The sequence below is a fragment of the Balearica regulorum genome, chromosome 3 (genome assembly GCF_011004875.1).
Source record: "Balearica regulorum gibbericeps isolate bBalReg1 chromosome 3, bBalReg1.pri, whole genome shotgun sequence".
NCBI lineage: Eukaryota > Metazoa > Chordata > Aves > Gruiformes > Gruidae > Balearica > Balearica regulorum.
The window spans coordinates 125226340-125240435 of NC_046186.1; the positions used below are offsets into that span (position 1 = coordinate 125226340).

At 41.7% G+C, this 14096-nt stretch overlaps 1 protein-coding gene across 2 annotated transcripts in view; it reads right to left on the minus strand.

Moving 5' to 3' along the window:
- Positions 1 to 14096, minus strand: part of ANAPC1 (anaphase promoting complex subunit 1) — a 34116-nt gene that overhangs the window by 5321 nt on the left and 14699 nt on the right. For both annotated transcript variants that reach the window (XM_075749943.1, XM_075749944.1), the window contains exons 21-41: positions 13604 to 13682; positions 13460 to 13496; positions 13284 to 13354; positions 12978 to 13156; positions 10042 to 10268; positions 8687 to 8805; positions 7918 to 8189; positions 6819 to 7053; positions 5678 to 5769; positions 5371 to 5505; positions 5118 to 5200; positions 4887 to 4965; positions 4178 to 4252; positions 3405 to 3481; positions 3221 to 3311; positions 3075 to 3128; positions 2577 to 2770; positions 2139 to 2225; positions 1500 to 1617; positions 565 to 642; positions 55 to 122 (exon numbers count right to left, since the gene is read on the minus strand). In XM_075749943.1, the coding sequence (XP_075606058.1) occupies positions 55 to 122; positions 565 to 642; positions 1500 to 1617; positions 2139 to 2225; positions 2577 to 2770; positions 3075 to 3128; positions 3221 to 3311; positions 3405 to 3481; positions 4178 to 4252; positions 4887 to 4965; positions 5118 to 5200; positions 5371 to 5505; positions 5678 to 5769; positions 6819 to 7053; positions 7918 to 8189; positions 8687 to 8805; positions 10042 to 10268; positions 12978 to 13156; positions 13284 to 13354; positions 13460 to 13496; positions 13604 to 13682 (2450 nt within the window). The remainder of the gene's footprint in view (positions 1 to 54; positions 123 to 564; positions 643 to 1499; positions 1618 to 2138; positions 2226 to 2576; positions 2771 to 3074; positions 3129 to 3220; positions 3312 to 3404; positions 3482 to 4177; positions 4253 to 4886; positions 4966 to 5117; positions 5201 to 5370; positions 5506 to 5677; positions 5770 to 6818; positions 7054 to 7917; positions 8190 to 8686; positions 8806 to 10041; positions 10269 to 12977; positions 13157 to 13283; positions 13355 to 13459; positions 13497 to 13603; positions 13683 to 14096) is intronic.

A 14096-nucleotide genomic window follows, 5' to 3' on the forward strand; every position in this document is an offset into this window, starting at 1 on the left:
AAAAAATATTACTACAAGGTCATTATTCAGTTAAGCATTATGAAGAATACTTACTTGAGATGATTCGTCCCCTTGCTTAAATCTATTAATAATTCCCAGTACCGTGGTCCCTTCACTCTGATCTGTCAATGTAAGCATTTTTATTATTAGATATAACCAGAATCTTAAAATTAAGAGTTTTCTACATAAGTCTACAGTTCCTTCTGGGCCCTTACAAGGACACGGGCCCTTTTATGGCGCTACCCACCCCGAAAACCCAGAAGGAAGAGCACCTAGCTTTGTCCCTCCTACAGTGAGTCTTTCTGGCACAGGGAACTGCCTGCTATACCAGATCTTGAGAGCACTATGATCAAGACCGAAGAGAAGCACGTGCCATAATTTAGCATATGTGCTCCATAGCGACAGAATTGTCTTTGTAGCCATTACTACAGGACAGTGTCATCCAGAGTCTGGCTAAGGTTGGACAGGGAATCAAAGAAAAGTCATTAAGCCTCTGCTCTTGCACTGTTTGTGACACAAAAACCAGGTGATTAAATTCCTCATTAAAATGGAGACTTCCTTTACCTGCTTCAGTAAATGAAGCTCTGGAAGGAGCGTGGGTGCCATCAGTTCCTCAGTGGCTTCTGCGTACCATTGCGTGCCCTTTAAAATACCACCAGTATTCACACATTAGTAAAGCTCACTTTCGTGTGAAAAGCAAGCAAACGGGCATCTCATTTACAACAACTCCATTGGCAGAGATCAGTGAGTTTCTCTTCCTGAGTTCTGAGTAAATACATGACTTAGCATTGCCTTTAATGTCAGGAAACATAAGCCTAAATTAAAAGGTATATTTCCCATGGATGGATCCACACATAAAATCGTGCAAGTCAGGCACACTTCCACTGAAATCTGAAGAGTTGAGAAGTAAACTATATTATGAACATGCAGAACTCTTTGCTAGAGCCCCAAGGGATCCATGCTGCACCTCAAATCCCAAGAACCCTTTCTTTAGTCCTTTCACGAACACCACCCGTCTCTCATAAGCCTGTACGAAATAAACCCTGCAGAAAGGGCTCTTTGCCAAAAGATACAGAAGGCGAGCGCCAAGGAGAAACACCAAGCTGCCCGTTCCAGCAGAATTAAGAGAAGGTTTTTAAAACCACAGATGGTTCCAACCACCTCTGTGCCTTTGAAAGTCCTTCCTCTTTAGAAGGAGAGCTATGACCCTGGGTCAGTCATTACACACTTGACTGTTTGAAGACTTTGTGGTGCCTTTTACTTGCCCTCTATTCTGCTCTCAAGGTGACATCAAAGCACATGCAAGGTGTGAGTGGGCTGAGGACAGCCCTTCAATTATTCGTGTAGAATTTGGCTCGTCTCCACCACAGCTTGAAAACAAACCCAAGGCTGCCGGCCACAACAATGAAAATAGCATGCCTTTGGTATATCAGAGTCTTCGGTTGTCTCCCACACCTTCTCAAGGGCCTTCACTCCTTACTGCCTCCCAGAGACATTACCTTGTATGTAACCTCTATCAGCGCGTAACAAGGAGTGTTCGAATCCACGTCAACGGGCGTTAAGAGCCTTGGTTCTGCCGCCAGCACGTACAAGTGACGCAAAGCCTGAAGGTGGTACCTGTGCGTGGGAATAAAGAATTCAGCACTGTGCAAGGCAGGGAATAATCCCCAAACTACACACAGCTCAATAACCAAATACAGCTGTTGATTAAAGAGAAATTTGTAGTAGTGTAGTAGGCTTTTGCGGTTTTTTTTGGTTGGTTGGTTGTTTTTGTTTTTGTTTTTTTTTAACACGTATACATTAGCTAACAGAAGAGGACTTAATGAATCTTAACTAAAACTCACTAAGAGTCATAAACGGGCAGATCTTGCATGAAAATCTTTTCAGGTGAGCAAACTGGAACAGTCAAGTCACAGGAGCACAGCGCAGATCCTCAGGATACCTGCTTGCATGTCCTCACTGGTTAAAGATCACTACCATCACCTTGTATTTTCACTTTTTTTTTTTTTTTGGGGGGGAAACCTCCAAGAACTTATTTACAGAGCACCTAGGTAAAAATTCTAGATCATTTACCTCTAGAGAACCTTTTTTGTAAGATGATTTAGCTTAAGGAAATAGGAACTCTAGCAAACCCTTACCGATTGTCCGTGCTGTGAACAGGGAAGTGAGGGTACAGAGCACAAAGGAGAGCAGCAATGGAAGAATTTGAAGTGCTCAGTGAGTATCTGTAGAAAAATATTATTTGTTAGTTTCCATGCTAACAAACACTGGCCACTAGCACAGATGTTCAAAATATTTTGGTGTCCCAGGGAAGGAAAGTGTATACAGGCAAAGAATTTACAAATGTCTTCCTATAGCAGTCAAAATAAACACAAGCCAGAAACATTCCCATGGCATTTGAGTAACACAGTATCTAAAAGACAACAGGACTTTCACTTGCAATAGAAGATGTCTTTATGCAGCCGTATGTTATTAAAAAAAAAAAAAAAGAAAATCAAGTAAACTGCACACTGCTACAGCTTTTGCAGGAGAGGCAAGAGAAGAAAGAAAACCTGCCTTCGGAAACAGCAAGTTACCTTCCTCCTCCCAGAAAGAGGAGCCCCAAAGCCATGTGGTGAGCCAGGTGGAACCCGTAGTTCATCTCTCCACCCGTCTTCTTGTGCATGAAACGGCAAAGCTGAAGGACTTTCAGGTTTCCGGAGCCAGCCATCACCATCGCAAGAGACAGCAGCAAGACGCTCAAGCATGTTTCAAGATTATAGTGACCTGTCTTCAAGCAGAACAGGGAAGGCATTATTACACTTCTGTGGTCAAACGCACGCTTCTGGTCGGTCTAATACGCCGCTTTCTACCCCAGGGTTTGAAAACCACATTCCACAGAAAGAGGGAGAGCGGAGAACCAGCAAAGTCCTTCACAAAAATGATTCACAGCCCTGCCACATTCTATAAACAGTCTGTAATATAGAAAAGTAAAAGGGATGGTTTTGTTTCCATTAGGGTTTTGGTGAGGGTTATCAAAGTGCGTTACACAACAAAGCCTCCTTTTCATTGAGAGAAAACGAGAAAGAACTTACTATTGAAGCTGTCGGTGCTGACAAACACTTCAGGAAATCTGTTGCATATTTGTACTGGAAAGAAAAGAAATACACACTAAATATAGATACAAAAAGATACGTTACAGCCCCATGGAAATTGAAGGGAAAAAATAAAAACCTCATACCAAGCACTTAAATGCTGCCAGATTTTCTGAACCAGCAAATCGAAATCCCAGTGACAAACACGCTCCAGCAATGATGTAGACATGAGCTTGCCTAATAAGCAACATAAACAGGAAATGACTAAATATTTCTTTTTTCCTCATCTGAATACGCATCACAAACTCCTATTTTTTGCATGTTACTTACGCCAGTGTTTCTAAACTCAGGTCTTCAGATGAAGGCAGCTCTGTTGCTTGAAGAGATATACTGTTCTCTCTTATGATCTATGAAAAGCAGAAGAGACAGAAAAATTAATCCAGGGGGAAAACAATTAATTAACTGAAACTCTGGGCATTGAGGGTTCATAAGCGATACAAAACAGGTCTGTTGCACAGGCATATAAGAGCTGTTTTTTCCTCCACATGCTATTGCTCCCTTATATTTCTGATCCAAAAGGGACACCTTTCAATGCTCCTGGATCTGCTCCCTTAAAAGATTTCCAAAACAATGGCAAGACTGTGCCAGAAGCATAATGTTACTGCATGTACTCAAATAGGAGAGAAAACAGAACAGGATGAGCCCTCAAGAGGCTAATGTGGTCCACCAGCATCCTGTATTCCTGATGGATATTTAAGTTACTTGCAATGCTCAACTGAAACCTCCTTACAGCAATTTTGCACCTGGCTTCTTGCTTGGTCAATGTGGAGGAAGTTTAATCCTTTTCTCTCTCTGGCACCATTTTATGTCTTTATGAAGAGCTGCACTCCTCCACAATCCTCTCCTCTCTAGCATGATAGGATGGGAGTTCCCAGTGCTCACACAACGGTCCGGGAATCCAATGTAACAATCATCTCCGTCACGTGAACATGATTAACATCTATTTTCTTGTGTAGCTCACGTGACGACAGAAATGTTTGCATGCAGAACAATCCGGTGAGATGTAAAATTGGGAAGTAAGCACATTAAATGTAAACACCTACTTGAGGCACGTTGCTATTAACCCACTTGGAATTGGGCAAGATGTCGTCCCACAAAATGAGGCATCGAGCCAAGGTCTTAAAAAAAAAAGTGAGAAAGCCAAAATGTAAGGAACAGCAACAACAAAACCCCACAACCTACACAAACATCAATGGTATTTTTTTCGTGTAGTAACTGCATCGAGAAACATGGACAATCCAGCTACCCACTAGCAGCTTCCCCACTGCTTCGCAGCCTTCAGAGCAGAAGTGACAAAACAGCTTTTAAGAGATGCAAATTCTGCTTGCAGAAAAAAGAACCACAGAATAAACCCTTGCAAGGTCACTATCTTTAGGTGGTAAACTGAGATGAAAATTCACTAGGTACTTATAACAGATGCTGAGGCCTAACTTAATTTTTTATCTGTGAAACTAATTTGGGAAAGGCTAGAAAAATTTACCTAAACATTTATTTAACATTCCACATAAAATGTATCATTCAAATGTTTCTCAATAAATTCTGTCTCTAGAGCTGCATGACAAGCAAATTACTTTACTACAAGCAGAAATTGTTTGAAGGTATGAGTTTGGCTGGCAAGCAACAGGGTTACCAGCTATCTAAGGGATTCTACACAATAGGCACGTGGGCTGGATAAAAATTAAAAAAAAAAAAAAACCACGAAAAATTTGTATTGTCAAATAGACTGAGAAATGAAACAAAAGCAATTCTTACCCTCAATAAAAGGAACTCTGGTTTTACAAAGTCCAGCAAATACATGGTATCTGGAGCTTGAAGCCAGTCAGCAATGGATCTGCAGAGCACAGTAAAGGAACAGGGTTTCCAGGTCACATTTCAGCAGCGCACAAAACTGAGTAAGCCACACAAAGCAGAACCAACATTACGGTAGTTTAAACTGCTATCACAAGTTGCTGCAAAACACCTGAGCAATTCCAAGGTTAATACCTGTTGTTGGTCTTTAGGTAGATCATAGCAAGTGCAAGCGTGGCACCCGGACAAGTAACGTCCACATTTATGGTGTCTCCTTCCTGTGAAAACACAATGCAGACTTTTAGACCAATTGACCAGGAAGGTAACAGCCTGTAGCAATGCGTATACACTTTCAAAGTCACTTGGTGCAGAGACACACACCTCTCAAGACTTCTAACTATTGCTATTTTCAGCTTAAGTGAGCAAAAAAATAATCATCAGCATATACCTTGATTTGATAACTGGGAGACTTGTGCTTCTCTCTGTGCATTCCTGCTTGGAATCGCCTGTGACCCCCAACCATGTACTGGTAAAGCTGCTCAGGGACATTGAGGTCTGACATGCCTATCAGATTACTGCCGTGCTAAGGAACGAAGAGGAGAAGAAATAAAATGGAAGTGCCTTCCTATACGAGAAAAAAAAATACGCTTTTGGCCAAAGGCAGTTGGGAGTCAAGAATGAAAGAGCTCTTATTACCCAAGCCCAATATATGACGATTCTTCTACTACTTGCAGCTGAAATGGAGAGGCACTTACCCCCAGGCAAACCATGCCTAAGGCTAGTCCAGATGCAAGTGAATAGGACTCTCTGTCTGTGCAATACTCCATTTCTGGTCCAGGGGGACGGCCTGGAGAAAACAAAACAGTGGAATTTGTCTTTTAAAACTCCAGCTAAATAGACACTGTTCAATTAAGCACTACATTCCTACTGAAATGAGAAAAAAATTATTTTTTTCCTTCTCAAGCAGGTCAGCAAAGCTCTCAGTGGAATTAAAAAAACCTGTCACTTAACCCACTCATCACCAAACAGTAAATCCCTCCAGAAGCAATATATGTTGCCAAAGGATACAGAGTTCAGAGAAACAGTGAAAATGCCACATTACAATTGTGTATACTTTAAGACCTCTGAACCTATTCCAAATGCTGTCAGCAGAGTTCAAAAGCTGTTCCTCGAAAAGACCGCACATATCAAATTACCAGAAACATAACAGATACAATTTCACCCTTCAGATTTATCCCGTTCTCTGTTTAATAAACCATACAGTCTCCTTTAGTTAAAGTTACACATAAACACGAATAAGAACTTAGTTGTACAAATAACATCAGAAGAACTACGCACAGAATGAGGACACAATTCAGATCAATAACTTACTGTTCTGAATCAGCTCTTAAAGACTACTGTTTAGAAAGCCTTAAACAAAATTCAGAACAGGAGAAATTAGGACATGATGGCTGTACTTCCACCAATCTCATCAGTCAAAAAGACTGTCCTTGCAAGACGAAAGCATTTTTCCCCCACCCAGTGTCTCTGTCTCTGGATTCTACAGTGGCAGCCACCTCACGGACAGACATGAGAGACAAGTGTCTGGGAAGCATCAGGTGCGTTGGGTATAGAGCGTGCAATAGATCTGCTCAAAAGCTATAGAGGGTGAGGATCTCTGCAGATACGCCACCCAGGTCAGGAGGAACGTGTAGTTACCGCAAGTCCTTTTACCAAGTAGCTGGCAACCCCAGACCAGCTCTCATCAGACAAAATTTCCAGAACACTGGAAAAATGGGATGTGGACTGGGACAGTCATGACATGAGAATGATTTGCACAACGCACCAGGGAGCTGAGAATTTTAACATTCCCTTTAACTGTACATCTGCCACCATTTTTCCAGTGTTAGCACCTACCTATTTCAGCCAGCAGAACCTCGGCTGTGTGCCTGTGAGCAGTGCCCTGATAGACGAGGCCTATTCCTATCACGGCAGCCACCTGCACGTTGTGGGGGACATCCAGCTCTGTGGAAGTTGGTGGCAGGAGGGCAGGTATGTGGATGCTCAGGAGGCGTGTAATGGCCATATCCATCGTGCCCAGCTTGGCAGCAGAAACACCAAGCAACAGTCCGATACTTGTCATCTCATGGCCCTGAGAAAGGAGACAAATACCAGCGATCAAAGAAAGCAGACGTGTTCAGGAAAGGAAAAGACACTTGTCCAAGTATCTAATACAAGTCACACATTCTCAGATATACATAGCAGCTAAACTTTTTTGATCCACCTCTTCAGGAAAATGAAGACTAGCCGTTACGGGTATAAAGGTATTTCCCAAATGTATGATCTTGCTGCAGAGGCAGGCTTTCAATCCAAGCAGAAATTCTCACACAATTAAATACTAAGCATGGTTATAATGTAGATGTTTAGTTTCAAAAAAAAAAAAAAAAAACAAAAAACCAAAAACAACCAAACCCAAACATTTTGATTGCTCTAAGAAGAGCTACTGAAGTTTTTGCTTTAAAACGATATAATCTATCTCCTTGGTAGTTCTTTATTAATCCCTCTCCCCAAGCCACACGTATCATTTCCCGGTGTTTAAGTTTGAAAGCAATTACGTATTCACAGCCTCGTACAATTTAAGGTGAGATTTCAAGAGCACATATGATTTTCAGCCTTTTAATGCAAAGTTCATAAAATCTTGAGTGTCTACCTCTAATGCAAAGATTAATGAGAACATTTTCACAGAAATTGAGCAGTAGTAATTCAGAGCATTCACCTATCCCGATGAGCTGTGTGCAACATGGAAAGACTTAGTGATAAAACTGCTGAAAAATCTTAAACAGAAATGAAGTCCTGCACTACTAACATTAATGATGCAACTCTGGTATTCTCCCACACCAGGAAACTTCCAATTCAGTGTTTCAAAGAGATCTGCTGACTTTTCTTTCTTGTTTTGTTTAAGGAATTCAAGTCCTGCAGATGTCTTTTCTCCATTGCCTATGAAAGAAGGCCTCACCTTTGTTAGGTAGTCGTGTATATTGAGCGTGGCCAGTTTCGTGAGATGCCCATTGAGACCCAGAGCCATGAGGAAGCCCGCGTATTCATTTGCTAGTTCAGCGATTTTGGGCTTGTTATAGACAATCCAAGCAGAGTCTATCTGCGAAGCAGGTGCTATCTTCAGGCCGGCAGCTACCCCGTTGTGAAAGCTGGCCCAGCAAGCCATGTTCGGAGGCACATCGATGTTCCCACTGTTCAGATCGACAGTGGTGTTCCTAGGAGGAGCACGGCCTGCCCATGACAAAATCATTAACAGCAATTAGGTGAACGCAAACTGCTTCAGAAACAGCTCTCAACTCAGCAGGGTGCCAAGCAAATAAATTCCGACACTAGGGAACACTTCTGATCCGAAGACAGCCTTAGCTATTATCAGGCATGGCAGAAGGCAGAAGCACAGCATAGCGGACAAACCAGCGGTATGAACTTTGCAGTATCTGCGTCCTGTATGACACCAAAGCTGATGAGCTGTGTGCCCTTAGGCAACGTATTTTACTTCTCTCTGCTTCTCAGAACGTACCTGATACAAGGTCTCAGTATTAGACAGCAACATTGGCCTAATAACAAGAAAGTAGTAGGTGACAGATTCAAAACAAAGAGAACTACTGCTTCACAAAAAGCACACTTAAGCTTTGGAACTCTTTGCAGAGACACACAGAAGATGCTAGAAAAATTACAAGAGGTTCAGAAAGAAATGGGGTAACAACTGAAAGAAACTCTGACCAACGTACCAGTTAGATTCAGCTTAGGGATGGGCAACTGCTCCGTTGGAACAGGATGATACGAGAACAAAGTGAACATTCCTCGTCCAACAGGTAGGGCCATGGTTCGCTGGCACAGCTGTAACAGCCTGTTGGGGAGATGACAGAAAAAACCAGCCAGTTGCTTGAGACAGAAGATTTTTCCAAATACATAATATAAAATGAACCTACAGACAACAGGCACTGGACAGACTGTTTTTTCCTGCCTATCAGATAGCATGTTGCCTTTTTTTTTTTTTTTTAGTAGGCTAAACTTTTGAACCAAATCTTTGATCCTCACAAGATTAATCTCAAAAATATACTTTAGCTGACATCACATTGAAACTTGTCTCTATCTTTCCCTTAAAACTAGGCGCTAGTTGAAGAAATCTGTGCTACGGACAATTTCGTAGCCATGTCAGAAACAGGGTGAAAGGAGAAAGCAAAACAAAGCTGATTGCCATATGGGATCTTGCTATGACTAGTGATCGCATCTAGTAATAAACCTGTGTACAGAATTAATGATGTGCTTCCAAGAATGCTGACCACAATTCTCTACGATTTACTCTGGAAACACTTTCTAGACTTGTTAGATTACTCAGCTTGTTGGGTCAGACAAGAATTTGATGCATTCCTTTAGCTTCCTACTTCTGTTGAGTGTTTTGCGTGTTAACGATGTTCCAAAGTTTACTTTTTTCTTTTGTTTTTCAAAGATACTTTTAACAGCCCCAAAATGAGTGAATAAAGCAGCAGAACGGGGACAATTGTGAGGCCATTAGGCATAAAATGGCTCCAACAGGAGGTTTCAAAAGAGAGGGATGGGACAGAGAATTTGCTTTCTGTGGAATTCATTAGGTCCAGAGCCTTGCTTAGACCCAAGAGCAGCCCTGAACAAAGGGCTCTCCAGTTTTAGGTGGGGGATGGACGGCGCTTTGTTCTTTACAGAGGCATTTTCTCCAAGGAGCAGGTCCCTGCTTACATTTCATACTTTTTCAGTGGAAAAATCCCACTACAATCTGCTTTCAAACCCTAACGGATCTCAACATGCTGCTTGGGGTTCAAACTAGCAATCTTTCCCACATGCTGCTCCAACCCAGAGAGGCCTCCGACTCAAGTACAGCAGAGTTTTGATTTACGCTGAGCTCCAAAGACTTGGATTATGAAATCCAACCCTCTTCTGTGTGTCCTTCACTCGGGCCTGCCCACTTTAATGTTTAGTTAAGACTAAAATAGATTGCACTGTTTAGTTAGACATACTTAACTTTAAGCCACCAAAAACATTCAAACACTTTTTCACCTGAGTGAAATGCCAATGAAATATTGCTAGAAATGGAAAGAGTTTTTACCGGTTTTCTTTCTCTTCAATGTATTCATGGTCACTAGCTTCTGGCATCTGCACTACATTGACACGTACAGGACGGGCACTCTGAAGAAGTCTGCGTACTTCCTGCACTCTCAAATCCTCACTCCATATTAGCGACATCACTTCCTCGTTCATGTCATTCATGCCATCCTCATCCTCTTCTGATTCGGTTCCAGAGGGGATATCAGAGGACAGCACCGGGCCCACAGACTGCAAGGGAAAGAGAAAAGAGAGGAGTCATTCCCAGTAGCACACGGGGGTATTGCTAACTCTCAGAAAGCCAGTAAATACCAGCACCACAACCTGGATGCCCTCAGCACAACTACCTGCACTGAGCTGGGTCTGCAAATAGAACAGACTGAGATTTGTGCAATCACGCACACCACCGTTCACCCACTCCTTACGTTCATTTAGAGGGCCACGAGTTCTTAACATTGTATCAACTATTTTTTGCACACCTAAGCGTGCAAAATAACTATCAAGAGAGGAGGAGATGACTTCTCAAATATGTCAAAGATGTAGCAAAGGCTGTTGAGCAAGGACTGACAAGCAGGAGCTTGAAGATGTGACATATGAAATAGTTACCTTCCTTTCAAAACTATTTCTTGTTTCAGAGCAGTAGTAGGAAAGGGCTTTCCCCTCCCTGCCTACACAATTATCTATGACGACTATGAAAAAACAGATGTGTTGGGTTTTTTTTAAAGTTCAGCAGTGAAAAACAGAAACCTAGATGAGCGTTTTGATGTATATTAAAACAGAGGTTAAAATCCGGAAGGAACAGACACAATATTCTGGTGACAACCTGCTTTTAGAAGCGCCAGCACTGACCCTCAACCCAGTCAGAGCTGCTGTTCTGCATATTCTGTTCGGGAACCTGCTTTATTGTTCTAATCATTCACGTTTTCATTAACTAAGGCTTTAATTTGGATGCCCTCCTACAACCACCTTGGAAAAACCAAGCTATCCATTAAACTAAACAGTCAGCCTGCATGGCAGTAAATTCCAAATGCTTGTTGCTGGCAGCCAGCTTGGGTCTCACCACGGTACCAGAGCGTTTTCTGAACTTCCACACCAGAACTACACTGAAGCATTTCATTGCTTAGAAGCACTGTGGAAAAGCCCTCTTTCCGTGCAAGATTTATGACATCCTCCTTTACAACTCTGTCCTCCCATTTATTCACATCGCACAAGCGATGCGCAGGACCACCACCAAGAATGGCAAGGAAAACACCGGTTGGGATGCAACAGAGTAAGCCCACAATCTGCTTGCCCTACGCTTGCTCCAAACAAGGCAGTCACTCTGCATGAAGCACAGTTCATTTTATTCTTAGAGTTCTGCAGAAATAAGCTTTCCCACAGAATATACAGTTTCCTTACCATCTGAGAAAGTAATTTGGACATTTACCCTACGGTGGGCCAGTATATTCCTCTTTCTTTTCCATCTTTTGCAGATGAGAGATTAATTTAAAAAATAACAAGGCAAGTGACGACAAATACTGATAGGATAAATCTAGGAGCAAAAAAACCCCACACCTCTCTCTAAACTGGTCATTTTTTCCAGTTCTATATCCCAGAATCTCAGCAAGCAGAAAGATACAGAATCACACAGACTAGATTGAACTCAGGGTCTTCCCGAGGCTCACTGGTAACACATGACACCAGGGGTGCGAGCAAATTAACAGCTGATGAATGAAAACCAATTTCTTCTGATAAATACGCGTTAAATCTCAATACATAACTGCACCACCCATATAGCCAGCGTCCGTTTTGAAACAGGAAACTCCACCCTGCCCTCCTGAGAAATGACAAACAATTTGGTGTTTGAAGATCACTTTGTCCTTTTAAGGTAACATATATTCGAGGCATTGTTATAAAGTAAGTGATAAAATCAAATTTATCATCATTTTAAGATTCAGCACTGTTATAGTTGAACAAAGCTTCACCAGCAGAAAATAAAGCGCATTTTTAATGAATGGTGGGACATCAGATTTGAACACGTAGTTAATTTACTTTTCTGCGAAACGAAATTTTTTAAAAATTAACTTTTTTCATACGTGGTTAGTCATGAAGCCTCCGTTATAAAAAGTCAGAATAATTCTAATATCCCTTTCAAAGCTAAGACAGTAAAAAGGTTCTCGACCAAGAAGTACTTGAGACTGAGTCCCCCTTCCTGACTTCTGAAAAGGCTACAGACAATCTCTCTGCTACTATTAAGTGCTTTTGTGCACGTCACTAGCCAGTTCTCAAGAAGAGTTTTGGCTTCCAGAGTGTCCTCAACAAGAGACACCTAAGTGAGCTACAACTCGGTGGGAATCACTAGCATCTACAGTCAGAAGAAAATGTTTAGAAGAAAAACACTGCACTTTTTTCCAATTTACTTCAGGATACAAATAGTTAAACCCTTTTTGAGGTGAAAAAAAAAATATATATATAAAAAAAAAGTATTTCAGAAAGCAATGTATTTCAGAAATCTTCTTCCAGAAGAGAGGGAGGCGTGGGCTATGCCAACCCAAGAAGGAGCCAGACTGACGAACGCCTGTTTCCTTCTCCCTGTGCCATTGCGGTTTTGATGGCAGAGTCTCTGGACGGAGTACCAAAACCTCCCTGAACACCTCTGACACAGGAGGAGGACTCACAGAGGCAAATAGCTCTGCTGGCAAAATTTTTGTGCACCATGCCTAAATTAAGTTTGAAATCTGTTTTATATTGACAGTTTCCACAGCTACGCATCTGCTTTTCCTGTGCCAGATGCTGGTTTTTATACTGAAACCCTCATACGCATGTAAATCCCATGTTGCCCTCAATCTTGGATTCTGCACCTTCTGATGCCCTGCGCATCAGGAAATGGCCTGGAAGTTTCTGAACAGAGTGCTCTGCCCAAACCCCAGTATCGTGAAATCCATTTACGCCCATACTCACAGATTTACCCTTTTGCAGGTTCCCTTCACACGCCTGTTTGGACAGATCCTGGCGCCCAATCAACAGACAAACCGCTTCTGGCCAGTCTGAGGCAGGCTGCTCTCGGCAATAATATATCGCGTCTCTAATAGGAAGAGCTACACCAAAGGGGAGAGACTCCAGATCTCTTAAGGTGAAACCTTAAAATTGATGAGAAAAAAAGAATTAAACTCTCATTGAAACTAGATAAAATGTATTTCATGTTATGCAAGCACAATACAGTTAGGATTGTTACCGTGTTGCACAGTGAAAAAAAGCTGTTCTTACCAACATTAGTCATCCAAATAACTAACTTTTCAGCCAGGCTGGAAACAGATGTGCTGTGTCTGAAACTACATCTGTAAAAGAAAGGGGAATAAAGAAGCAGCCAAAAAAAGCTAGTAAAAAAACTCAGCAGAAAGTCAAAAACTCAAGAGTTTAAAATAATACCAAATATCCCGTACCGATTGTCATCCTGTTCTATTTGCTGTTTTCGTTGTCCTAGGAAAGACAAGGCCACATTACTCCCACATTCTCCAAGCAAAAGGACAGCACATAACAAACACAAGACACTGGGAGACACTCTGATGACATCAAAGCATCATTACCTGATGTAATCTTGTACAAATAATGGGAGGCTTCGTTAGATACAGCGCTCTCATCGCCAAGTATGTACAGAGCCACACTCTGGATAGGAAAGAGACACCATAATACAAAGTCACTCAGTCTGCAGCTATTGTGTACTGGCTATCAAAACAGGCAGAAAATAACTTCAATAGCTTAAACAGTGGGACAGGTTAATTAAGAAAACATCGTTAGTAAAAGGAGGTTGAAACAACTGAAGCAAGTAACAAACTTTTTACGCTTTAGATTTCTATCTGGAAGTTTGGAAAAAAATAAATCCTGAAACAATTAATTGAATTTTCCCTAATAATTGTTTCAAAGGTAAAAAAGAGAAAGATCTGCTAAACAGGAAAACATGTTCCTAGTCATCTTTCCCATGTCTCACATTTTATTTAATTTCTCTTGCAAAACACATACATCATCCACAGATACCACTTTTCACTCTGTTTCCTCCACAGCTTGACTATTGGAGGTTTT